At 38.5% G+C, this 27,390-nt stretch overlaps 2 protein-coding genes and 1 long non-coding RNA gene across 10 annotated transcripts; 1 reads left to right on the top strand and 2 right to left on the bottom strand.

Annotated features, from left to right (window-relative positions):
• Positions 1–2,549: 2,549 nt before the first annotated feature.
• Positions 2,550–3,706, bottom strand: LOC145139870 (horcolin-like). The gene is made up of 2 exons (XM_079073546.1): positions 3,500–3,706; positions 2,550–3,399 (listed from the first exon to the last, which is right to left on the bottom strand). Exons 1-2 carry the CDS (start codon positions 3,704–3,706, stop codon positions 3,163–3,165), a joined length of 444 nt encoding a protein of 147 aa, XP_078929672.1. The 3' UTR covers positions 2,550–3,162.
• An 18,173-nt stretch (positions 3,707–21,879) lies between these two features.
• On the top strand, positions 21,880–25,411 carry LOC145137447 (uncharacterized). Of its 8 annotated transcripts, none has more exons than XR_013721071.1 (9): positions 21,881–22,480; positions 22,887–23,020; positions 23,333–23,418; positions 23,515–23,574; positions 23,657–23,725; positions 24,121–24,273; positions 24,347–24,465; positions 24,544–24,978; positions 25,074–25,411. It is a non-coding gene; the product is annotated as an uncharacterized LOC145137447 (long non-coding RNA). The 8 variants fall into 8 exon arrangements; XR_013721069.1 differs by having other exon boundaries at positions 21,882–22,480; positions 24,121–24,254; XR_013721074.1 differs by having other exon boundaries at positions 21,882–22,480; positions 24,121–24,465; positions 24,544–24,577; positions 24,858–24,978.
• Positions 25,412–25,502: 91 nt separating this feature from the next.
• On the bottom strand, positions 25,503–26,046 carry LOC145139868 (horcolin-like). The gene is made up of 2 exons (XM_079073544.1): positions 25,840–26,046; positions 25,503–25,739 (listed from the first exon to the last, which is right to left on the bottom strand). The coding sequence occupies exons 1-2, from the start codon at positions 26,044–26,046 to the stop codon at positions 25,503–25,505; spliced, it is 444 nt and encodes a 147-aa protein (XP_078929670.1).
• Between the last annotated feature and the right edge of the window lie 1,344 nt (positions 26,047–27,390).

Genomic DNA, 27,390 nt, shown 5'->3' with positions numbered 1-27,390 from the left:
CGATCTTCAGCAAAAAAACCTTCAAACTATAGAAGACATAAGTCGAATAATAAGAAGCGCCAAAATCGCTAAGGACTAAACTCTCTCAAATGGCATAGACAGAAAAATTGTGAAAAATCAAATCACCAAAATGCCAAAGGATACGAACCTTCAAACTCGACGCAAGTATCTCGAAAATACCTTTAAGGTATTATAAACTCATCAAAGACAATTGTAACGATGCCAACCCGCTTGTGCCAAAGTGGTCTTGATGCCATAGCAAGAACATGCCACCGAATACACTCGCAAACTAAACAGATACCTTGCTAAAATAAGGCTCTATCCAAAATTAGAGATAAGATATTAAATAAGTAAAAACTTCAAACCGAATTTCATATGGCATAAACGTCTTTCGACCCTAATAACTTTCAGTATCATAAATTTGAAAAATACCCTATGGTATTAAAATCCTAAAAATATCATACGATATTAAACGCTTAAAAACACCTTACGGTATTAAAGTCTTGAAAATACCTTACATTATTAACCGTGGAGTATTAACTTTGGGAGGTTACACTTGTCACACGATGTTTTTGTATGATTCAGGGGATAGGGGATAAAAAGGTGAATGGACGAGGAGGTTTTGGTGTAGGTAAGACGTCCGACATGGATTGGAAAGTGGTCGTTGTTGGTGTTGATGGTGTGATAGTGGTTGTTGGTAGATTCATAAGATATGTTATAGTAGATGAAGAACATGAGTTTGGAAAGTGTGGTTTTGGAAATATAAGTTTATATTATAAGAGTTTGACTAACCCATATGCTTGATGAAGGGAAGTGGGGTGATGAAGTGCTAACTCGTTCTGAATGTCAGCAATATCGAGTTCAGCACACACATATATCAGAGAGGGAGCAATTTAGAAGGGCATTGGTATCGAGGCCTATGATGCAATTGCTGATTTTTTCGAACTCTAATTGATAGGCCGAAACAATGGTCAATTGTCGAAGTTTGAAGAGGACGGCTTGATAGTTCTTTTATATGGAAGATCCGAGCGGAGTTCCAAGGCTCGAGATAACTCCGTCCATGTGCCCAATAGGCGGTTGTTGGTTAGATGCTTGTACCGACTCAAGGCATCTACGGTGAAGTAAAATACGACAATGGCAACTCGTTGAGCCTGTGCGATGGTATAGTAATCAAAGTAATTATTCGCTTGGAAAATGCAATCTAGTTGGATGTTACCATAGAAGTTGGATAGGGAAATTTTTGTGATCGGAGGTGCTTCGTTGGTGGTGTGGTGGTTTTTGTTTTTGTTGTTGTTGTTGTTGTAAGGATGTTGACAAGTTGATCCAACTTGATGGCGGTAGCGATGGAGAGACGGATAAGGGTTACCATTAGGTCTTGGAGGGCGGAGTTGGGGTTGTTAGAGGTGGAGCTTGATTAGCTCTTGGGAGGCATTGAAACGAGAATTAAAGCACCAATTGATAGCAAGCCAATTTGACATGACGAATCTCCTAAGAGAAAGTAAGAACAAGAAACTTTCGGTCAATTTTCTGCTTACTTTAACCAAAATGTAGGGTACAATTTACAAAAACATGAAATATGTTGTTCTAGCTAAAATTAAGGAAATCTGCATGCAGGAACAATCGTTAGCTCGTAACTTAATGCAATTAGCTTTTATCGTAAAAGTGGAAGTAGGCCAAGTCTTCAAGTATGTGGAGTTCCATACTTTTGCTTCAATCCTTGTAATGGGTTAGTGTCTTTATTTGTCTCTTGGGCCTTTCAAACTTAATTTTTTTGATGGACTTCAGTTTGTTTCTGACTCTTGTATAGTGGGTTTATGAGCCGTATCACTTCCCCACGGTTGAGTTGACAATGCCCCTGTAGCGCCCATGCAATACAGCCATCGTTGCCATGTATATAAAAAAAATACGGATGACCGCTTCCTGTTACGCCCGTTATCACGATTTAATTTTCATACATGGCTACAAAAAATATGGATGAATTTAAATGTATTAGAAGAAATTTTTCTTGGGCAAACAAAAGCTCATTATGTGTACAGATTATGTGTACAAATTGTAGAGTCATAAATGCTCTTTTTCCATAACTAGTTCATATGGCTAACTTTAAAACAACAAAAAAAAAATTTCATTATATTCAATTCCATACAACTTGTTTTATATTTAATTGTAGCAAAATTTACCATTATTTACCATATAATGAATTATCTAGTATTGTGAAAGAACACCTATAAACTTAGTTCTTATTTGGTGTAATGGTTGACGAAAGAAAACATGGGTTTTCATGTCCTGATCATCTGAAGCCTCGTTTGGACAATGCAAAGTGTGACTTATGGTGTGTTGATGCGGCTGGACTATGAAGATGTTTCCTATTATTTAATTTTCTTACATATATAAAAAGAAATACCGTGAGTCAAAATACATAGCGTTCATTATGTGTACAAGATTGTAGAGGGATCAACCATGCAATGAAGAAAACAAAAACGAAATTCAAGGTGGACGTATTAGCAAACAACCATTTGAGAGTACATCAAGACACCTAGTGCACAAGGGTGTACATCAAGACACCTAGTGCACAAGACACCTAGTGCATTTGAACAATTAAAAGCATTTGAGAGTACATCAAGACACCTAGTGCACAAGGGTGTTTATTGTAATTATATTTATGAAACAAGATACGATCTTAAAATATAAAGCAATTATACGAGTTGCACATCAAAACAAGATAACACAACAATTTCACAAACACATCTCTCCGGCAGTGGCGGAGCCACAGCATGGACCCCACTTGAAAGTTGATATTAACCACATTTTACTAAAATAACCCTTAAAAAATTAATCTTTTCTTGAAATTATCCCTTTTGGCACCCACTTTTGCTGAAAAACAACCCTTAAAAATTATTTTTTGCTGAAATTATCCCTTTGACACCCACTTTTGCTGAAAAAACATACTTTTGTAATATTTTTAACAAAAAAACTCCCAAAGAAACCTCAAAATTTCAGATTTTTTCTAGGTTCAAATTTGTTTTTAATTTTTCATATAAGATGGACCCCAGTAATATTTTTTTTCTGGATCCGCCACTGCTCTCAGGCTTCTTTATTTTGACAAGGTTACCACGTCGAAAACCATGTATGCAGGCTGCAAATACATGATTTTGGTCCGCGTTACTAATAGGGATGAAGAATGACACTGAAAGAGTCGAGGTAATCCCCGTAGTTTCCGCTGAATCCACCAAAGCTACCCTTAGCGACTGGCAGCGAGAAACTAGTCCCCTGGGTTGTGCCATATGGCCCATACTTCTTTTTGTTGGTTAGGAAAGACAATGACGTAATCACAGTGTAGGCGCCATATACTCCCACAGTTCCGCTAATCTCGATGAGGTTCTCATCATCAGCAAATGTAAACTGAAGATATACCCGAATAGATGATAAATGATGTATGATAAAACTAGAATATAAGTGCAGTACATGTTTAGGTAACAGATGTAATGAAAGCTCACTATACCGTATGAGGTGAACCACCATCACCACCATATGTTTCAGAATGGTGTTTGACATTATCACAATCCTTGTAAGTGAACCTGATTGAATCTACACAGCCTGAGGCGCTGATACGGATCTCGCAAATCCTGCCACTAGGGATGAATGTCCAGGGATTAACTCCACCCTTACCTCCCCACGGTCCAACCTGTACGCCATTGCCTGCCTGCATATAGGGCCGAAATAAAATATAACTAAGAAGTGGAGAAATCTTAGCAATCAACAGATGAAGTACACCAGGTTAACCATAAACCCAGCATTTCCAAATATATATGGAGAAAGAGTATACCATGTTTGATCTGAATGTATTCTCAAAGAAAAAGATGAAAGTCGTGGAAGGTAATAAGTTATACATCTAGCCCCATTAAGAGAAGGACTATTTATAGACCTGATCAGGTAGGGTTTTTAAAGTATAATGGATTAAGATAAAATGTGTGGTCTTCCTGTAATGAAAACATAAAAGTTTGTATTGATTTACTATGATTTGGTAAATGTTATTCTTTAGTAAAAGATGTCGGTAGAAGATGTTAGGGTGTAGTAATTTAAGGATGAATAGTAGTTTCACATGTGTCAATGTACGGTATTAATTTTTAGAGCACATGCTTGTTAGGTAGTAATTCAATAAGATGACGATATATGCTTCTGTCATCAATTTTTCAAAGGCTTCCATCACAGACACTTATTCTAACAACCAAGCTTTTGAACACAAGTGTGGAGGTTTTTGAGCACATGTGGGGGACCTTTCTATTTCCATTTTGTACCAATTTCCATTTGCACCAGCTAAAAAGGGCTATAGAACCGAGTTTTTATGTAGGCGAGGCTTTTGGCTTATATGAAAACTGTGATAGAACCCGGTTAACGAATCAGGTCATATAACTAAAATGGTGCCCGGTTCCAATTCTAAAAAACTGTGTCATATAAGGTTTGTAAAATACTGCTTCCTTTATAAACAATCGTGACCTATAATATTTAGAAAACCAGGTTCTTTTATATGTATCAAGCCATGTTCCTACACAGGTAACATGGTCATGATCCTTTGAGGTACAAACTAGTTTCTAGATAATCGACCAAGCTCTTTTTATTTAAGTTTTAATAATTTTATATTAAAATTACTTACAATTGTTACATTGCTATATTTTTGCATATATATCAACATCTATTAAGACAAGATCTAACATGACCTATTTACTAAGGATTTCTAGTATGACATCAATCAACCTTTTATATTGGACTTTCCATAGATGTAAACCACAGCTTCGCATGGCCTCTTGTGCACAACAGTTGCTTCTTGTGCACAACAGTTGCTGAAGAAACAAATGACTTGCTAGCTATGGTCCACACACTATATGAAATTGTTCACCGTTTCCAACAAACATATCTCTTGGAAATTTCCTTTGGCTGTGTTAGAACAAAGTTCTAGTAGGATCGATAGATTCTAAGCAGATAAACAATTAAAGACGTAATTAAGAACACAGGAATGGTTTAACTGACGTCGAATGATTAAACTTTAACACCTCAGAAGAGCTCGATTAAGAACTTCGACTGTAGAGGTATTTAGGCTTACAAAGCAATAATAACTATAATCACGTCGTATCTAAGGTATACATGCATGCACTATTTATAGCTTAACCCTACATAATAATCACGGATGGACATGCCCAATTCGGATGTACAATACTAAGCCCATGACGCAACATAACATACCCAACAATCTCCCCCTTTGCGTCAATGGAGCCGAAAGCTCAGTTCGGTTGAGCTATAGAAGACTTCTTGACAGTCTTGAACACCTTCGGTATGATGGCCAAAAGAGTATGACGAAAAGTGATATACCACCGAAGCATGTCCGTGAAGTTCTTCTTGTCTGCCTCAGAGTTCTGCTTGCACTGATGAATGATACTAATAATGTGCTCTAAGCAGTCTGTTGAGAACAGATGCTTGTCAACAAGAGCGAAAAGAAAACGATTGGCTTCGCCTCTTGTGAACATCACCGTGAGATGTGTAGAATCAATTTGACACATCTTCATTTTATTCACATCTTCAGGTTTTTCAGTTGGCTTTACTGTGGGTTTCTTCTTCAAGACCTTAGCAATCTCTTGATCCATTGTAGCAACTTCATGGATGTAAGAAGCCAACATCCTCTTCAAATGATCCAGGATCGGCTCATATTCTTTCGCATTGGTGAGCAGTATGTTAAACAACAAGATCCAATCATGAGGATTCAAGTTTGGAAGATCTGCCAGGGATATAACCGAAACTGAGTTTGCTGAACCTCGGGTTATTTTGAAACTAACATTAATAAACTTCCCAGCAGGCGAAGGTTTCAGCACCTTGACAGTAATAATCTTCTGTGCACTCCATGTCAGGTACTGAGGCTGACCGAACTTCAGATAAAAATCGATAAGTTCGCGATCAACTTTAGGATGAGGGAAGGGAACTTGAACAGTCGAATCAAAGCAATGAAAAGTAAATTCCTTTCGTGTTATAGGCATATCGAACTGTGAGTCCCTCGAATTTTCACAATCAAAAGAAGCGACAGGTTCCAGCCAGTACACGCTTGGAAACTCTATTGCCTCCTTGATGAGTGTTTCTCTAGTCCAAATAGGAAACAAGGCCTTTTTGCAGTTTAAGGCATCTTGCTCTTCCTTGTTCTTTCGTTCCCTTTCTTCAGCTTCCTTCGCAACCCGAAGGGTTTCATCCAATTCCTTATCCCTTTTCTTTCGTTTCAGGGCCTCGGCAACTGTCTCTTCTTCTTCATCACTATCATCAGCCATTCTCTTCTTTTTATCTTGATTACCAGAACCCGAAGCTTCATTACCCTTCGGTTCGGTTTTGACTGTGGCCTTCGGTTGAGTAGTATGAGCACCTTCTCCCCCTTGTTTTGGAGGTACGAATCTCTCCGAAACACCCTTCATTTCATGTAAAAGTGCAAGGGCAGGAAGAAGCTTGGAAGTGAGATGATTCCTGATGGTCGGAGTAAGTATAGGATCATGAGCACTAAGAAGATTGGTAAGCATATTCTGCACATCCCCAGCACAACTCCGGAATACAGCTCGCTCAGTCTTTAACAGTGAAATTTCCTTTTCAGCTTGAGCCAATTGAACTTTCTGAACTTCTATAGTAGAGGCTTGGTGTGCAAGATCTTCCTTTAATGCACTCTCCTTTGCTAAATCAGCTTGGAGTGTTTGAAGATGAGAAGTCACAGAGCTAAGTAGAGAAGTGTTCTCAGCTTGAATGGAAGAACGAAGATGCTCAAATTTAGCTTGCTCCTCTTGAAGTGACTTGGATAAGGAATCAACTGAAGCGTTCACTTTGGCAGCATTTGAATCAGCATGACCTTTGAGCGATTCAAGAAAAATCTGAGAACTGTAAACAAGTTCTGCAACTTCAGTAGTGTCCTTTCTTGCAAGAAGAAGTAGATGCTTCAACCGCCTTTGTGGATGCCTCAATAGCTCCCGTATACTGCTCAAGAGCGGTGTCAAGAAAGGCCTTGAGCACAACATCGTTGTAGGACTTGGAAGAGGCAAGCAACTGATCAAGCTTTTCATCAATACTCTGTAGTTGTTGTCGTGAGACAGGAGTCTCGTCATCATCGTCTGTTGGAAGCCGATAGGGACTATAATAAGTCGAGTCAAACTCAACATTATCACCACCGAGAGTAGCACCCGAATCGGTTGAGGGTGAGGGTGAAAGAGGTTTGGAAGTAACAGGAGGTTCGGTTTCAGTATTCGCCCCCGTATCAGATACGTTGACGTTTACTGGAGGTTCGGTTATGGTGGTGGTAGGAGTGGTTGTGGTGGTTGCTTGTGAAAAGATAGGAGGTGGTAAAGGAGTTATAGTTTGAGATGTAGTAGGTGGTGGTGGTAGAATAGGAGCAACCGAAATTGGAACAGTGGTTTTTGGTGGAGATGGAGGAGGTGTTGGAATGTTGTCATGAAGAGGTTCAGTTGGAGTTGGAGAACGAGGAGGTGTGTTACCTCTCGGTGAACCATGATGCTGAATTTCCTCTTCCTCATCCTCCTCATCATCGTCTGAGCATGAAGTAGAAGGACTCTTTGATTTCGTCGCTATCTTTTTAACCTTCTTTGGAGCCGAAGAATCACCCTTTTCAGCCTTTCGCTTTCTAGACTTGGCAGGCTTAGACGAAGGACCTTCGGTTGTCACTTTCTTGGTATTCTCCCTTTTGCCTCGGTTGGCTGGCTTCTCCACAACATCCAAAGCAGCTTGCTGTTCAGGAGTCAATGCTCTCGGTTCCTTGGGAGGAAGCTTTCGGTAGTCAGTCATCACCTTACTTTCGGCTGATACACACCTGTACATCGTCTCAGGTATGGAACCATTGTGAGAGAACTTTGTGGCATCAGAGAAGACGATCTTCTTCGTATGAAAAGTAGCAACAGACGAGACTAGGGCATCCTTCATGACCGGAATTTGAAAAGAGTCAATAGCCCTTCGCGTGATGATGGTCCAGAAGCGACCACAAGAAATTTCAGAGTGCCTCGTCGAGGTGTTGAGACTTTGCACCACTTGTGACCAAATAATTGACCCATAGTCGAGATTAATCCCATTGTAGAGACCATAGAAAATGGTCAGAAAACCCTTACTGGTACCATCTGACGCAGCAACCCTCTTTGTCAAACCCTTGTTGAGAAGAGTAAGCAAGCCATTCCATTGCGGCGGCAAACATGATTTCTTAACCTTCGTCACTGTGGTAAGGACATCAGTGTAGCCCATCTCGTAGAGCATTGTAAATAGTTGGGTTGTGGTTACGAAATCCGGAGAGATAACAGAGGCATCCACAGCAAGCTTTAACAGGGAGCAAAATCCCCCTTTCGAAATTGATGCCTTGTGAGAGAAAATTTGGAAGTAGATCCTCTCCTTGTTCTTGTCATAGGAGGCAGTAGAGTAGACTTGCGATAGTAGAGACATTGGTACAGATTCCATCTGTGTAAGTGCGATAACCAGAGAAGAGTATTTGAGACATTCAACAACTTGGAGCATGTACGAATCATACAGAAAGGGGTTCAGTTGAATTATCATGTTCTGATTAGGTTTGATCACGAGCAATGAGGACGAAGCAGTTTGATCTTGAACAGATGAGGAATCCGCCATTGTTGAGGTAAGGAAGAAGATGAACAGTTGCAGATCGCATTGTGTATTGAGAGAATTTGAAGATGGTAAGAAGGTACAATGTGTGCGAGAAACCCTTTATATACCGTTGCCATGAGAGAGAAAGAATCTTCGTGATGATTGATACGATCACTGAAACGTCGCCTGAAAAAGCGCGATGTGACAGCTTTGTTTCCCAGATAGACGTCATCAAGCGTGGGTTTAGGAACCGTTCAAATTCACACGCCCAAAATCTTATCCACATAGCGTCTTTTCAAATTCTCCTTCGCTTCAGACATGATAATAACCATTTTCGCGCCTAAAAGAAACTTCAAACGGGCCATAAGAAACAGCATCCAAAATTTTGGAAAATCACAAAGTATTTTCGTGCAAGAGTGTGCCAAAAATTAAGAAATAAAGCAAAATGTGTATAGGATGTGAGTGATGTCTATTAGAAGACATAAAGCAGATGATTCCGGGCAAGAATCTCTTCCTTCAAAGTCAAGAGAGACTTGAAGTGCTTGTGTGGTTTCCCGAAACAGTACGATCGAGTGCTTGTAAAGAAACACCGAAAGGCTTCTTTTAAATATTAGGCTAAGGGTGGCTTATCTTCAACCGAACATCGATTCTTAACATAAGACCGAACGTTGGATGAAGTACTTGTGAGACCGATGTGGTCTGTTGAACAAGTAGGTTGGATATAATGTGTTGTGACTAAATATGTTATATAAATCTCAAAAACAAAAACAAACTGGATCTTTTTGGGAAGAAAAGCCTTGGTGTTAGACAATTTCATAAAAGACCACTCAAAAATAAAATGAGATTTCGTTAGGTAACAAGTAAGATCTTGAATATAAAGATTCACCGTCAATTCATTGTTGGTGTTGGATTGTGGGTTTCACTCAGCACGTGGTGTACGTATCTAAGATCATAAACACAGATTTTAAGCAACCATAAACCTCAGTGGTAAAAGCTGAGAGTCTCAAGGGTTACAGTGGTGAACCGAAAGTTGATGGAGAATGTAAAGAAGGTGGTTAAGGAACCGAAAGTACCTCTTCTATATAAACGTGACAAAGCAGAAAACTCTTAACTCATTTGAGAAGAGTAAGGTAGCTCTTGACTTGAGTGAATTTAACAGCCTGATTGGGAAGAAACGATAGGTATAGATCGAATCATTAAGGCCTTGCTCTTAGTCTTAGAGGCTTCGGTCAACATGCAGCAGCATGCTTCTAGGGACACTTAACTAGTTCATATGAAAAGAATAATCATACCTGTCTTAGCTCCAAATTATGTTGCACTGAAGTACTTGGGACCGAGTTAAAAAGAACAAGCAAACAAACCACACAAACAAAACAAAAAAAACTTGTAGAAAAATATTTTTGGAGTTTTGAAATTTTCTGAAAAATAATAAAAACAGAAAAATAAAAGAAAAAATATTTTTGGATTTTTGAAGTTTTCTGAAAAATAATAAAAATAGAAAAATAAAGAAAAAGAAATTAGCTCAAAACACTCTTATATATAAAAAAAAATAAAAAAATAAAAGAGAAAATAGGTAAGAAATAGACTTTAAAAAAAATAAACAAAATTTACAGCCGAAACCAAACCTTAAAAGAATGAAGCGAAATAAGCCGAGCGTTCGGTTCATTTCGGTTCCCTAAAATTCCGGAACCGAAATAGACCGAGCGTTCGGTTCATTTCGGTTTCCGAAAATTATGGAGCCGAAATAGATCGAGCGTTCGGTTCATTTCGGTTCCCGAAAAATCCGGAACCGAAATAGACCAAGCGTTCGCTCTATTTCGCTTGTCTAATTTTTATAGAGAGATTTGAGGGTTCGGTACCGACTCTGCTTCCATCATTCCCAAACCTTGTAAAATTTTGTTGAAGCTTGATTCTGGTAAGGCTTTAGTGAATATGTCAGCCATTTGATCAGAGGACCGAACGAAATGTACTTCGACGTTCCCATCTTCTACATGGTCCTTGATGAAATGGTATCTCAGTGCAATATGCTTTGTCTTTGAGTGTTGCACTGGATTGTGACATATTCTTATCGCGCTTTCTGAGTCACAATAGAGAGGTATTTTCTTCATACTTAGTCCGTAGTCTCTTAGTTGGCTTTGTATCCAAATCACTTGAGAGGTACAGGATGTTGCAGCTATGTAATCAGCTTCGGCTGTTGAAAGAGACACAGGTTTGCTTCTTGGACTGCCAGCTAACAAGTTTACCGTCAAGGAATTGGCATCCACCAGTTGTGCTCTTTCGGTCCAGACCACATCCTCCAAGATCGGCGTCAGAAAAGGCTTGAACAAAAAATCCAGATCTAGCAGGGTACCAAAGACCGAGAGAAGATGTTCGCTTCAGATAACGGAAAATATTTTTCACTGCCACCATGTGAGGTTCTCTTGGATTTGCTTGAAACCTGGCACAATAACAAAAAGAAAACATAATGTCTGGGCTACTAGCCGTTAGATACATAAGAGATCCTATCATTTGACGATAGAGTGTTACGTCAACAACAGGTTTTTCCAAATACGGTGTTAACTTTGTGCCAAACGCCATAGGAACCTTCACTTTCGAATCTCCCATCATACTGAACTTTGCCAGCAAGTTCTTCGTGTAGGCCTCCTGGTTGATAAAAATACCTTCTGGTCCCTGTCTTATATTCAAACCAAGGAAAAAATTAATCGGACCCATTGCACTCATTTCAAATTTAGTCTCCATCAACTTCCTGAATTCAGCCGTTAAGCTAGGATTCGTGGAGCCGAAGATGATGTCATCGACATAAATCTGAACTATCATTAGATGTTCGCCTTCTTTCTTTCAGAAGAAGGTTGGGTCAAACGAACCTTGCTTGAATTTCGACATTTTAAGAAAGCGAGTTAAAGTTTCATACCAGGCCCTCGGTGCTTGCTTCAGACCATATACAACTTTATCTAACACATAGCAATGATCAGGGTATTTCTCCTTCACGAACCCAGGTGGTTGCTCAACATACACCGTTTCTTCTAGTTCTCCATTCAAGAAAGCACATTTCACATCCATTTGGAAAACTTCGAAGTTTTTATGAGCAGCATATGCCAGAAAGATTCTAACTGATTCCAACCTTGCTACAGGAGCGAAGGTCTCCTCATAATCTATCCCTTCTTCTTGGCAATATCCTTTCACCACCAACCGAGCCTTATTGTGTATAACGTTCCCTTCTTTGTCCAACTTATTCCTGAAGACCCACTTTAAGCCGACCACCGAAGTATCCTTTGGAGTGGGAATCAACCTCCAAACTCGATTACGTTCAAAATCATGGAGTTCATCTTGCATAGCTTGTACCCAATCAGCATGATCAAGTGCAACATTAACCGTCTTCGGTTCGACTTTAGAGACAAACGAATTAAACATACAGAATTCAACATTAGAGAATAATGCAGTTTGTTTCGCTTTTAATTGAGAACGTGTCAGAACTCGCTCAGATGATTCACCAATTATTTGTGCTTTGGGATGATCCTTAGTCCATTTCGTTAGAGGAGGGTAATTTGGGTCATAGGCTGGATCCAACTCTGCATTTACCTCTTCTTCAAGTTTTGATTGATCACCTTCGTCATTTGTATTCTCATTCTCCCCCTCAAATGGAAAAGCGTATCCCTTGTCAGGTTCTGAACTTTCCTCCTCTGTTGGAGTTGGATTCTCCCCCTCGATTGGACGATCATTGGTTGGGATTGGAGTTGGATTCTCCCCCTCGATTGGACGATCATTGGTTGGGATTGGAGTTGGATTCTCCCCCTCGACTGGACTTTGATGAGTTGGGTCTGTAGTTGGATTTTCCACTTCATGAGACATATCGGTTGTCTTAGGTGCAGATGAACCCTCCCCCTTGAACATTGAGCTGTTGTTTGGAGGGTCAGTAAAGGGTTGACCACCAATTGGTTTAGGAGGTTCATTTTCCATTTCTTTTGCAGCTTTATCTATGATCTTTTTCAGATTGTCGATTTTGTTGTCTGCTGCTTTCGCCTCTGAGTGTGCAGCCTTCTCTGGTTCATCAAATAGCCTTATGTATTCTTCAAACAGGTTGGAAATTGGAACCGAGACTTGTCCTGATTCAGGAAATATTTCCCCCAAGGCACTTTCGCTTCTTTGAACTTTCTTCATGTAGTTGTCATCAACGGTTACATAGTATGTTTCTTCAATACGTTTTGAGCGTTTGTTCAAAACTCTGCATGCCTTTGAAGTGAGTGAATACCCAAGAAAAATTCCCTCATCGGCTTTGACGCCAAACTTGTTTCGGTTCTCTTTGGAATTGAAAATAAAACACCTTGAACCGAACACGTGGAAAAATTTAACGTTGGGCTTTCGATTGTTCAGAATCTCATACGGATTGATGGAGAATCGTTTGTTGAGTAAGGATCGGTTCTGAGTATAGCACGCGGTTGCAACTGCATCAGCCCAGAAGTATAGCGGAAGAAAAGCGAAGCTTAGCATGGTTCAGGCTGCCTCACATAAAGAACGGTTTCTTCTTTCAACAATCCCATTCTGTTGTGTTGTATAGGGAGCTGAGAAGTTGTGAGATATCCCCTTTTCAGCCAGAAAATCCTCAAAATCTTTATTTTTGAATTCAAGCCCATTGTCGCTTCTGATATTCCTCACCAGCTTTCGCAGCTGCACTTCTACTTGCTTGATGAACGTCTTCAACTTGGGAGTTACGTCTGATTTCTGTTTAAGAAAGAAAACCCAGGTGAAGCGTGAAAAATCATCTACTATGACAAGAATGAACTTACTACCACCGAAGCTTTCGATAGCCGAAGGTCCACATAAGTCAATATGCAGAAGTTCAAGAGCTTCAACAATCTTTGTATTGATACGAGTCGGATGGCTCTTTCTGTTTTGTTTTCCCATCTCACATGCTGCACATAGGTGTTCCTTATCAAACTTGAGAAGAGGAAGGCCTCGAACATGATCACCAAGCACCAACTTATTAATGTCTTTGAAGTTCAGGTGCGATAGGCGTCGATGCCACAACCAGCTTTCATCAGTGTTCGCCTTTGACAGCAGGCATATTGCTGGTTTTCCTCAAATTGGGTTGAGATTTAAAGGATACATCTCTCCCTTGCGTTCAAACTTCAACATAACTCTTTTGGATTGGTTCTCAATTATTTCTGATCCCTCATCATCGAATGAAACCTTCAAACCAGTTCCCACAACTAATTGTGATACACTGATGAGGTTATGATGCAACCCTTACACATAAGCTACTTTTCGAATCGAGAATTCTCCGTTGGTTATCATTCCATATCCTTTGATTGTACCATAAGAGTTATTTCCATACTTCACACATCCACCATCCTTAAGGGACCGAAACTCCCTCAGCTCTTCCTTCCTTCCTGTCATGTGACGCGAGCAGCCACTGTCTATGTACCATTCGTCATCGAACTGCTCGTCACTAATAACCTGCAAATTCAAGCAGATTTAGGAACCCAAAGTTTCTTGGGCCCTGGTGAGTCTTTTACAGAAAAAGGAATAGCAGTAGAAATATCAACCAAATAAGTTCTTTTTATTAGAGTGGATTGGTCTTTTCTTTTGATGGTATACACCTTGATTTTGGTTTTATCTTGTTTAAATTTTGGTGTATTAGATGGTGTGTTGTTAGACGGTTTTGGAATTTTCTTTTGAATCCAAGGGTTAGCTGACTTTTTCTTATTATTGATATCAGAATCTGAATCAAGCTTTCCCTTTCCTTTGACGTCCTTTACTGAATTTGGTTTTCTTTGGGAGTAGGAAGGACCGAAACTTGACTTTCGGTTGTTAGCCTTGACGTTGGGACCGAAACTAGACGTTCGGTTCTGAGCGCTGGTGTTGGAACCGAAACTAGACGTTCGGTTCTGAGCTTTGGAATAATAGGAGCTTGGACTAAAATTTTCTTTTCCTTTTAGCTTTTCCTTTTCTTTGACAATTGACTCTTTCTTGGAAGGAACGTAGTTGGGGTTTTGAGATTGCCAATACCTTTTTCGTTCATTCAGATTTTTCATGTATCTCTGATTTCCTTGGCGTTTCTGTTCAGCTAACTGCTTTTGAGATTTATGAATGTTGAAGCTTGATTTTGGCTTCTCCTTTTGAGTTTCGACAGTCTTGGAAGAAACATTCGGTGTTTTCTTTGGTTCTTCAGGGATCTCTTTTGTTCCACTTGTGCTTGGTTTGTCAAAACTTGAGGGTTTGTTGATGGGTTCAGCAACATATCTACCTTTTACCCTCCATGAGGTTTGCTCTGATAAGCCGACGATTTCGTCTGCGTTATCAATAGGGGCTTACCAGAAATAATCCTCGCACCCTTCAGCATTGTCTGTGTCGACCAAGATTTTCAATTCAACTGTTTGTTTTGCAGCGACCCCTGTAACAGCATATACCTGATTTGGCACAGTTTGTACCTTTTGATAAACCATTGCTTTCTCTTTAAGTTTCTGTGGCTTGTCCTTTGACAGGCGAGCGTATTCAACCGAATTTTCAGATATGAGGGGTTTCTCATTCTCGGTTTCGCTCTTCATAAACTCAGAGCAATCAACCACGTCTTCTACTGAGATTTCGCTCATCTCACTTTCCTCATCAAATTAAGACGTGTTTTCTATATTCATTTTATGTTCTGAAATTAATTTGGCGTTAGACGAGTCAAATGATTGAATGGTCTCAGACTTAATTTTTAACCTATCATTTTCATCTAAAAGATTTTTGAGCATACACTTATGTTCCTTAGAGTCAATGAAGGTCTCTATCTTGTCCAGTCCGATTTTATAAGCGATGGATGTCTCTTCTGAGGACATTATTGATTCACATTTAGCGATGACCTCATCCTCCTTAAATTCAAGGAAGGGTAAGATCATCTTATGAATCTTTTTCCCTATTTCACAACTTAAGTGCAACTGAGCAATATTTGTATATAAGCGTTTAACAATTAAACAAAAAACATTCCTTTGTTTCAAAAACTTTAAATTGTCTCATTGCAAATAAATAATTTCATCCTTAGCCCTATTTAACTCCGTCTCCTTCAGCTCAATCCACATCCTTCTCTCCTCACTCTTTGAAGACACCTTGCTGAGTTGGTCAGTTAGGTTAGAGTTCGCTAAGCGAGTTTGCATGAGACTACCACTTAAGTTAGAAAATTTAAATTTTAATTCATTTAATTCTTCTTCATAATTTGTTACTGGAACTTTAAGTGATTCAAAGATGGATTGTACCTTTTTGATCAGCCGATCACAGTCGTTGATCTTCTCAATCATGGGCTTGGCTGCAAAGCACTTGTCCTCTGTCAGGTTCGGCTCCTTACACCCACTTTCGGTTGGTCTACCAGCTGTAACCATCAAACATTTTCCAGACGAACCTGTATCCCTCGCCACATAAGCTCTTCCATGTGTGGGCTTTCTCACTTCTTCATCCTCAGAATCGGTTGACCAGACTTCAACGCCACCGAACTCATCTTCATCCACATTTTCTTGCACAATCAAGGCATTCATTGAACTGTTAGTTGCCTTCTTTTTCTTGATTTCTTCCAACTTTTGCATGTAATATGCCTCATCATCTTCACCATCTCTTTTCTCAGCCATCTTCCTCAGCATGCAATCTTTGGCAAAGTGGTTCTTGCCATGACAGTAATTGCAGTCGAATCCAGAGTCTCCTGCAAGTTTGCTCTCCTTCTTGTCGTCATCCTTTTGAGAAGTATTCTTCGTTTCTTCTTTCACCTTCTCAGAACTGTAACTTCCTTGCCAGTTTCGGTTCTTATTGACAGGGAACTTCTTTCGTGCAAACTTCTTTGGATTGGTGACCATCATAGCATATTCTTCGCTTGTAAGGTCACACTCAGACATATCTGACTCCTCCTCTTCTTCTGCAACACTTTTTCCTTTTGAAACAAGGGCCAACGATCCCACACCCGAAACTACCTTCGCCTCCTTGGTTATCACATTCTCATGGGATTTAAGTATGCCCACAAGTTTCGCTAGTGAGTAAGATTTAAATTGTTCGTGAGCTTTCACTGTTGAAACCACTGCCATCCATTCTGGTCTAAAACCATTCATGAAGGTTACTTTTTGCTCGATCAGTTTCCTTTCTATACCATGCTTGATCAGCTTTCTAAGGAGATGATTGAAGCGATCGAAGGTTTGTATCAGTTTCTCTTCAGGTTTCTGTTCGAAAACTCCAAATTCTGAGAGCAGCAAGGTTTGAATAGAGTGTTCTAGATCTTCATCGGTTGAGTACAGTTCCTTCAACCTATCCTAGATTTCTTTAGCCGTCGTGCATGAACCAACTATCTGAAAAGTGTCAGATTGCAGTGCGAATCTGATCATTCTCATGGCTTTCACATTACATAGCAGCTTGTCCTTTTCATCCTGTGGCATCTTATCTACGTCCGCCACAAGCTTATTATATTCTTTTTGAGTCTTGACTGTCGTGTTCGTTTCGGAGTGAACAAACGGCCCAAGTGTGATTGCTTCCCAGATGAGATAACCATTATCTTCAGATCCAACCACGTAATCTTCAAAGTGATGCGCCCATACTTCATAGTCTTGAGTGTAAAGAATGGGAACCCTTGTAGTGGATCCAATGTTGTTAGAGATGTTGATGGGATTAGTTTGAGAGTCTTCGTGAGACATGGTGAGCCTTTCCTTAGAACCGCTAGAATCAGACCTGTAAACTTGAGATTAGGGTTTTATCAAACACAAGAGTTACCGTCGACAGGAAGAAGACAGCTTCTTTATATTCGATAAAAGCGGAAACCCTAAAGAATTCTTAACACAGAAGGAATGTGTATTGATCACACAGTCTCCTGCTCTGATACCAATTGTTAGAACAAAGTTCTACTAGGATCGATAGATTCTAAGCAGATAAACAATTAAAGACGTAATGAAGAACACAGGAATGGTTTAACTGACGTCGAATGATTAAACTTTAACACCTCAGAAGAGCTCGATTAAGAACTTCGACTGTAGAGGTATTTAGGGTTACAAAGCAATAATATCTATAATCACGTCGTAACTAAGGTATACATGCATGCACTATTTATAGTTTAACCCTACATAATAATCACGGATGGACAGCCCAATCCGGATGTACAATACTAAGCCCATGACGCAAAATAACATACCCAACAGGCTACACAACCGCAAACATGATCAATAAGCTGCACGACAAAGTCTAATGTTTCGATGGCGGTTATCATGACATTATAATTTTTATCAGAAGCCATGAATGCCTTCATCAAAATCTGACCATCATAAAAACCTACAACATGCTCGGTTTGTCAACATACAATTATTATGGAAGAGAAATGCAAATATGTTTATTTTTTAACATATAATCACCCCTCTTGTGATGTAACTCACATGTAGCACAAAATTACGTACAACTTTCATTTTGACATTCATTTCAATTGCTAAGAAACAAATAACTAAGACGATCTTTGTTATAAAGTAGACGTGCTTTGATACCACTTATTATAAAATAGATCAACTATTAATGAGAAAAGCATAATCGAACAACCACATGAACACTACGATGTAAAGTGGAAAACCGGAAAGGGGAAAAACCACTATGAAATGGACACTCTTATAAACGGTTACAATGTTGATAAGTCTCCAAGGAATAAAGGAGAGAAAGAAGATGTTGGAATGAATAAAATAAGACATCTATGTGGCTTTATATAATAGTCTTACAAAGAGTCCTAAACAAACTCTAAAACCTTGGAAATACGAAACATTCCTAATATATGACTAACTTGATAGCCAAGTTAAAGGTTTAGGCTCATTATCAACAAACTCCCTCGTGAGACGAAACCGATCTTCAACAAAAAACCTTCAAACTTTAGAAGACATAAGTCGAATAATAAGAAGCGCCAAAATCGCTAAGGACTAAACTCTCTCAAATGGCAAAGACAAAAAAATTGTGAAAAATCAAATCACCAAAATCCCAATGGATACGAACCTTCAAACTTGACGCAAGTATCTCGAAAATACCTTTAAGGTATTATAAACTCATCAAAGACAATTGTAACGATGCCAACCCGCTTGTGCCAAAGTGGTCTTCATGCCATATCAAGAACATGCCACCGAATACACTCGCAAACTAAACCGATACCTTGCTAAAATAAGGCTCTATCCAAAATTAGAGATAAGATATTAAATAAGTAAAAACTTCAAACCGAATTTCATATGGCATAAACGTCTTTCGACCCTAATAACTTTCAGTATCATAAATTTGAAAAATACCCGATGGTATTAAAATCCTAAAAATATCTTACGATATTAAACGCTTAAAAACACCTTACGGTATTAAAGTCTTGAAAATACCTTACAATATTAACCGTGGAGTATTAACTGTGGGAGGTTACACTTGTCACACAATGTTTTGGTAATGATTTAGGGGATAGGGGATAAGAAGGTGAATGGACGAGGAGGTTTTGGTGTGGGTAAGACGTCCGACATGGATTGGAAAGTGGTCATTGTTGGTGTTGATGGTGTGATAGTGGTTGTTGGTAGTTTCATAAGATATGTTATAACAGATGAAGAACATGAGTTTGGAAAGTGTGGTTTTGGAAATATAAGTTTATATTCTAAGAGTTTGACTAACCCATATGCTCGATGAAGGGAAGTGGGGTGATGAAGGGCTAACTCGTTCTGAATGTCAGCAATATAAGCAATATAGAGTTCAGCAGCACACATAGAGACCAGAGAGGAAGCAATTTAGAAGGGCATTGGTATCAAGGCCTGTGATGCACTTGCTGATTTTTTCGAACTCTAATTGATAGGCCGAAACAATGGTCAATTGTCGAAGTTTGAAGAGGACGGCTTGATAGTTCTTTTATATGGAAGATCCGAGCGGAGTTCCAATGCTCGAGATAACTCCGTCCATGTGCCCAATAGGCGGTTGTTGGTTAGATGCTTGTACCGACTCAAGGCATCTAGGGTGAAGTAAAATACGACAATGGCAACTCGTTGAGCCTGTGCGATGGTATAGTAATCAAAGTAGTTATTCGCTTGGAAAATGCAATCTAGTTGGATGTTACAATAGAAGTTGGATATTTTGGTGATCGGAGGTGCTTTGTTGGTGGTGGTGGTGGTTTTTGTTTTTGTTTTTGTTGTTGTTGTTGTTGTTGTTGTTGTTGTAAGGATGTTGACAAGTTGATCCAACTTGGTGGCGGTAGCGAGGGAGAGACGGATAAGGGTTACCATTAGGTCTTGGAGGGCGGAGTTGGGGTTGTTAGAGGTGGAGCTTGATTAGGTTTTGGGAGGCATTGAAACGGAATTAAAGCACCAATTGATAGCAAGCCAATTTGAGATGGCGAATCTCCTAAGAGAAAGTAAGAACAAGAAACTTTGGGTCATTTTTCTGCTTACTTTAACCAAAATGTAGGGTACAATTTACAAAAACATGAAATATGTTGTTCTAGCTAAAATTAAGGAAATCTGCATGCAGGAACAATCGTTAGCTCGTAACTTAATGCAATTAGCTTTTATCGGAAAAGTGGAAGTAGGCCAAGTCTTCAAGTATGTGGAGTTCCATACTTTTGCTTCAATCCTTCTAATGGGTTAGTGTCTTTATTTGTCTCTTGGGTCTTTCAAACTTATTTTTTGATGGACTTCAATTTGTTTATGACTCTTGTATAGTGGGTTTATGAGCCGTATCACTTCCCCACGGTTGAGTTGACAATGCCCCTGTAGCGCCCATGCAATATTGCCATCGTTGCCATGTATATAAAAAGAATACGGATGACCGCTTCCTGTTACGCCCGTTATCACCATTTAATTTTCATACATGGCTACAAAAAATATGGATGAATTTAAATGTATTAGAAGAAATTTTTCTTCGTCAAACAAAAGCTTATTATGTGTACAGATTATACTGATTGTAGAGTCATAAATGCTCTTTTTCCATAATTAGTTCATACGGCTAACTTTAAAACAACAAAAAATATATTTTCATTATATTCAATTCCATACAACTTGTTTTGAACTATATTTAATTGTAGCAAAATTTATCATTATTTACCATATAATGAATTATCTAGTATTGTGAAAGAACACCTATAAACTTAGTTCTTATTTGGTGTAATGGTTGACGAAAGAAATCATGGGTTTTCATATCCTGATCATCTGAAGCCTCGTTTGGACAATGCAAAGTGTGACTTATGGTGTGTTGATGCGGCTGGACTATGAAGATGTTTCCTATTATTTAATTTTCTTACATATATAAAAAGAAATACCGTGAGTCAAAATACATAGCGTTCATTATATGTACAAGATTGTAGAGGGATCAACCATGCAATGAAGAAAACAAAAACAAAATTCAAGGTGGACGTATTAGCAAACAACCAAACTGAAAATATCTCATTAGAAGCATTTGAGAGTACATCAAGACACCTAGTGCACAAGGGTGCTTATTGTAATTATATTTATGAAACAAGATACGATCTTAAAATATAAAGCAATTATACGAGTTGCACATCAAAACAAGATAACACAACAATTTCACAAACACATCTCTCCGGCAGTGGCGGAGCCACAGCATGGACCCCACTTGAAAGTTGATATTAACCACATTTTACTAATTCATAAATGCTCTTTTTCCATAACTAGTTCATATGGCTAACTTTAAAACAACAAAAACTATATTTTCATTATATTCAATTCCATACAACTTGTTTTGAGCTATATTTAATTGTAGCAAAATTTATCATTATTTACCATATAATCAATTATGTAGTATTGTGAAAGAACACCTATAAACTTAGTTCTTATTTGGTGTAATGGTTGACGAAAGAAAACATGGGTTTTCATGTCCTGATCATCTGAAGCCTCGTTTGGACAATGCAAAGTGTGACTTATGGTGTGTTGATGCGGCTGGACTATGAAGATGTTTCCTATTATTTAATTTTCTTACATATATAAAAAGAAATACCGTGAGTCAAAATATATAGCGTTCATTATGTGTACAAGATTGTAGAGGGATCAACCATGCAATGAAGAAAACAAAAACGAAATTCAAGGTGGACGTATTAGCAAACAACCAAGGTGCTTATTATTATATATATATTAAAATTCTGAAGAATAGTAACAGTATACTCCCTAAGGAGTTGGCAAAATTGGTCCCTTTCATTTGCTGTAAATCGGAATTGGTCCACCTATTTATTGAAATGGCAATTTGGTCCTTGTAAGAATAACAGTTTTTAATGTTCAGTCCATGGATCGTCAACGCGTTGTCTTCTCTTTCACCACCACTGTTCATTCAGCAAACGTGTCATCTTCTCTTTTACCTCGGGTTACTCTCCTATACCATCGTTACCGCTTCCCGATCCTTCCCACCGCCTCTCTTACCAGGTTCACCTCCATCGTCTCTTTTACCTCGCTCCCCGATCCTTCCCACCGCCTCAAATAATCTCACCGTCAACGTTCGTCCATTTACCGTCTCCCTCGCCCAATTACGCCGCTCTTCTCCTCCAATAATATCCTCCACCGCCATTGACCGACGCCTTCATATTCTCGATTGACCATAAAATAATCACAGACCCACGACCTCTACATCGATTTCGCTATTCATTATTATCTTCTCCACTTCTTCCATATTTTCCCCGATTTAAACACCACCTGCTTCCCCGATTTTGCATCATCACTGCAACGTCTTCGTCCCAGGGTTCCTATGGATTAATCATTGTTTACGTGAGGAGTAACCGTAAATCGATTGATGCGTCACCTCCGATTAGAAGTAGTCCTGACATAATGACAAAGTGGTTTGGTGGTGGTTCTTTGGATCAGGGCGCTGACGACGCAGTTTTCAAAAAATTAGAGGTTTTTTCAAGGAGTTGCCTCCGATGTTATGGGTATGTTCGTATTCTCTGTGTTGCAGTGACTCACAGAAGGAATCGGTGGTTGCTGGAATATGATTTCTACTTATTTCTTCCCAAAATAGATGCGCTTCATCTTGAAAAGTTGAAGTGGGTTTAGCACACAACTCCATGTGTTTCAATTTCTAAATTATTAAATCTGATTTATTTAATCTTTCAATTTATTATCGTTATCAGCAATTGATTAGTTGACTGCATATCTTGAGAACCCAGTTTTTGATTATCGTATTGCTCTCTGTCTCTCATCAGCTTTTTCATATTTATCTTTAAATTCCACCACATGTACCACATCTTTTTATCACCCTCAATAACAACTTCCAATTTAATCTTTCCCCTGCAAAAACAATCGTTTCTTTACGTTGATTTTGTTTCATATTTGTAGGTGTTTGACGAGATGAGAAAGCAGGAACAACTATGTGTTTTCATGATTATTAGAGAAATTTGAAGAAACGGAAGAAGCGGAGTAGGTGTTTGATAAAATGCCTATTTGAAATCTGTGTTTGAAATCAATAAATGGTAAGTATTCTTATCAATTTCAACCATGTTTCTCCACCAACTCAAATTTGTCATCCATTTGCAAATTTATCTTTCAAAGTTTACATTCTATTATCATAACGTCTATGTTTCTTTGAAGACTAATATGCCCTCAAGAAGGTAATACGCATTCCTTATTCATTCCATCATGTAATGAAATAAAAACTTACAATATAACCTAATTTTATTTATGTAGTTTGTTGACATAAATCTTTTCAAAACTAAAAATAAGTCTCCAATCTTTAAATTAACAAAATAACCTTTTTAAGTTCTAACAATCTTAAACATTTGTAGCTTATAAGTATGACAAGGGTAGCCATGACAAAGGCCCGTGGACATATTTTAGCAGCCATCGATTGGCTCAATAAATATCTTGAGATGTAAGAACAAAATCCCAAACGTTCTTTATTTTTGTTCTTATTTATTATAAAATTCAATGAGGTCTCTTTATTTATTTATTTATTTATTTTGCCTAGATTCATGGCAGGTCATAATGCCTGGAGAGAACTTGCTGAAATATATGTTTCATTGCAACTGTGAGTGCTTCATTAATTTATATGTGGATAAAAAAAGACAAATTTGCCCCTGGGGCTTATCACAGTTTCTGTGGTTTTATAGGTACAAAGTTATGAGGAGTTGATCTTATCTCTACCAATCATTCCTATACATCATCTTGCTTATGCTGATGTAAGTATTTACTATGAACATAAACAGTTGTATACATAAAAAAATCTGGACTGAATAAACTTTCCGAAAGAGAGTAAATGACCATTTTTACTTCACACTTAAAAAGATGTTACAATATTCATCAGTTTTAACGTGATAGGATTTGGGAGGAAAAAAGGTCAAATAATATAATTGACAGGTGGAAAAAAATCAGAGCACTTTTTGGTCTTTACTTGGTGAACTCTCTTTCATTTTGAAATAATTATTCAATTTTTTATAAATATTGCAGTTTCATCAAAGTTTATTTTTTGGTCAGTTTACCATGCCCTGTGTTCGATGAATTGTTTAAGAGAATTCTTTTAATTAAACCCAGTTGATTATGAGGGATTGACATTAGGTTGTTTTAATGTGATCAGACAAAGTTGGGCATGAGTACATGAGTGGCGGAACCGAAAGTTACTGTTATGGACACATTCCAGATTGTGGTGGGTCGGCTAAAAGGGGATACTCAATTGGGCATGATTGCAGAATTTCTGCACAAAAACTACATGTGTTAACTTTTGTGAATAGTATCTAATTCCATGTTAACACCACATATTATTTAGCATGAAACCATACGTTAACCTAAATTTTCTTTTCCAGGATGCAATTTATCGGGAAATTGTTGGTGTAAGCTTTGATGTTGTGCAATACGGGTAATGTATTATAACGTGGATTGCCTTTTGTTGGAATTGGAGGGATCTTATTTGGTTATCATACTGGTAAATATGATGTTTTCCTTCATTTTATTTTTATTTTATATTTTTCTTATTTACATTGATAATTTTACTACCAAACAGGGGACAAGAAGCAGAGAAGCATACGCGGTTGCAGGTAAACTACAAATGAGATCCTTTCTTTTTAATTTATAAAATTCAGTGCTGAACCCTTCTATCTAAGCTTTGGATAAGAATAACAACCTACTTTTATTTCCTATTTTACCAATACCAATGTACTTTCAGTTTTTTGTCGAATATAACATGATACTTTCATTTTCTATTTTGTCAAATATAAAAAAATGCAAGTAGAGTGCTGTATATGGGTATCTACTAAAAACTACAAACCATCAGGCCATTTTTTGTGGCATGACATTTATGATTTTATATGAGAGGAGATGCAGCGAAAAGTGGACCAGTGGGTCAAAGAATTGCACAAGGAACGAAACTGATTGCAGAAGAATTGCGTCCTACATCTCATGTTATTTATTCTGCCTCTGCACTTTTAGGATAGCTCATGTAAACCTTCATATTCTATTAGTCATATTAACTTATTTAAGCTCCATATTCTGTAACTGAATTTCTGAGATAGGCTTTTTTGTTTTGATTTTCAGGATCATTGGAGACCACCAATTTTGTTCTTCTGATAAACACTGTGTTCTAATTAAAGCTTTGAGTAACACTTTGTGCAAATCACACAAGCAATTAAAGAAGAAAAGATTCAGAAATAAAGTTAATTCGATCTTTGGAAGTCATATTCATCCACAAACATCATCAGGAAATGACTATAGTTGCACACAACAGCAACAACTTCCGACCCCGGCAACGCGGGGGGAACGCATCTAGTTGTAATTATGTTTCATATTATATTTATGAAACAAGATACGATCTTAAAACATAAAGCAATTATACAGTTGCACATCAAAACAAGATAACACAACAATTTCACAAACACATCTCTCCGGCTTCTTTATTTTGACAAGGTTATACCACGTCGAAAACCATGTATGCAGGCTGCAAATACATGATATTGGTCCGCGTTACTAATAGGGATGAAGAATGACACTGAAAGAGTCGAGGTAATCCCCGTAGTTTCCGCTGAATCCACCAAAGCTACCCTTAGCGACTGGCAGCGAGAAACTAGTCCCCTGGGTTGTGCCATATGGCCCATACTTCTTTGTGTTGGTTAGGAAAGACAATGACGTAATCACAGTGTAGCCACCATATACTCCCACAGTTCCGCTAATCTCGATGAGGTTCTTATCATCAGCAAATGTAAACTGAAGATATACCCGAATAGATGATAAATGACGTATGATAAAACTAGAATATAAGTACAGTACATGTTTAGGTAACAGATGTAATGAAAGCTCACTATACCGTATGAGATGAACCACCATCACCACCATATGTTTCAGAATGGTGTTTGACATTATCACGATCCTTGTAAGTGAACCTGATTGAATCTACACAGCCTAAGGCGCTGATACAGATCTCGCAAATCCTGCCACTAGGGATGAATGTCCAGGGATTAACTCCACCCTTACCTCCCCACGGTCCAACCTGTACGCCATTGCCTGCCTGCATATAGGCCGAAATAAAATATAACTAAGAAGTGGAGAAATCTTAGCAATGAACAGATGAAGTACACCAGGTTAACCATAAACCCAGCATTTCCAAATATATATGGTGAAAGAGTATACCATGTTTGATCTGAATGTATTCTCAAAGAAAAAGATGAAAGTCGTGGAAGGTAATAAGTTATACATCTAGCCCCATTAAGAGAAGGACTATTTATAGACCTGATCAGGTAGGGTTTTTAAAGTATAATGGATTAAGATAAAATGTCTGGTCTTTCTGTAATGAAAACATAAAAGTTTATATTGATTTACTATGATTTGGTAAATGTTATTCTTTAGTAAAAGATGTCGGTAGAAGATGTTAGGGTGTAGTAATTCACTACAACATTAACACCCTATGGCAACGACAAATTCGGACCCTATGGCGACGACATGTCGTCGTTATACGGTATGCCGACGACTAGTCGTCAGTATAGTGTCGTCGGGATAGTCGTGTCGGCATAGGTCAATAGTGTCGTCTGTAACAACGTAAATTTTCAAAACCAATTTTTTTCATTTTTAAATCATATTTTCAATCATCAAAACAATATCAAACTGCTGTGTCCAATGTTATCATAACAAACAAGTCCCAGAATCTCAAAAACATTATCTCTATGAGTGTGTACGGATCATGCCGGCGCCTTCCCACGATCATCGCTAGTACTTGAAACACATAACACAACAACTGTAAGCATAAATGCTTAGTGAGTTCCCCAAAATACCATATATAACACATACGCCTTTCCAGGTCATAACTCTGCAGGATCTTCCGATCCAAGTGTCTCAGGGGACTTCCGTCCCGAATCCCGGTAGACCTTCCGGTCCTACCAGTATCGACCTTCCGGTCTGTAACCTCCTGATCTTCAGGTCCATGTCATACATAACATACATAACACCTACATATCACATAACAGCATATAGCACATACATCTCATAGCATACAAGACCTTCCGGTCACACATAGGTACCACTCTGGGTACAATATAGTGAGAAGACTCACCTCGGCTATCACGGATAATCTCGCACACGTATATACTGATTTAGCCTCCGCCTAAACACATAAACAATTATCTCAAATCAGTAACGGCTTTCCAGGCTAGACTAGTCTCTTCCATATCCTCTAAGAAGGCTAAAAGACCATTTTACCCTTCAATGGTCCACCAGTCCAATTGTTGACCAAACCCTAAAAGTCAACAAAAGTCAACGGTCAACTTTGACCAGACTCGCCGAGTGCACTCGTGTGACTCGGCGAGTCCATGCATGTCCTCTTCGCCCCTGGTCCTCACTCGACTCGCTGAGTAAACCCTACACT

This window comes from Lactuca virosa, chromosome 9, assembly GCF_052849685.1.
Source record: "Lactuca virosa cultivar CGN04683 chromosome 9, Lactuca_virosa_CGN04683_v6, whole genome shotgun sequence".
Lineage (NCBI taxonomy): Eukaryota > Viridiplantae > Streptophyta > Magnoliopsida > Asterales > Asteraceae > Lactuca > Lactuca virosa.
Note: the sequence above shows the minus strand (reverse complement) of the source record. Positions and strands in the feature narration are given on the sequence as shown.

Bases quoted from the DNA above. Each gene is read 5' to 3' on its own strand.
- LOC145139870 (XM_079073546.1), bottom strand. From the start codon at position 3,706: ATGCAGGCAGGCAATGGCGTACAGGTTGGACCGTGGGGAGGTAAGGGT. The intron at 3,400-3,499 runs GTATAGTGAGCT...GTATATCTTCAG, and splicing joins ATGGTGGTTCACCTCATACG to TTTACATTTGCTGATGATGA.
- LOC145139868 (XM_079073544.1), bottom strand. From the start codon at position 26,046: ATGCAGGCAGGCAATGGCGTACAGGTTGGACCGTGGGGAGGTAAGGGT. The intron at 25,740-25,839 runs GTATAGTGAGCT...GTATATCTTCAG, and splicing joins ATGGTGGTTCATCTCATACG to TTTACATTTGCTGATGATAA.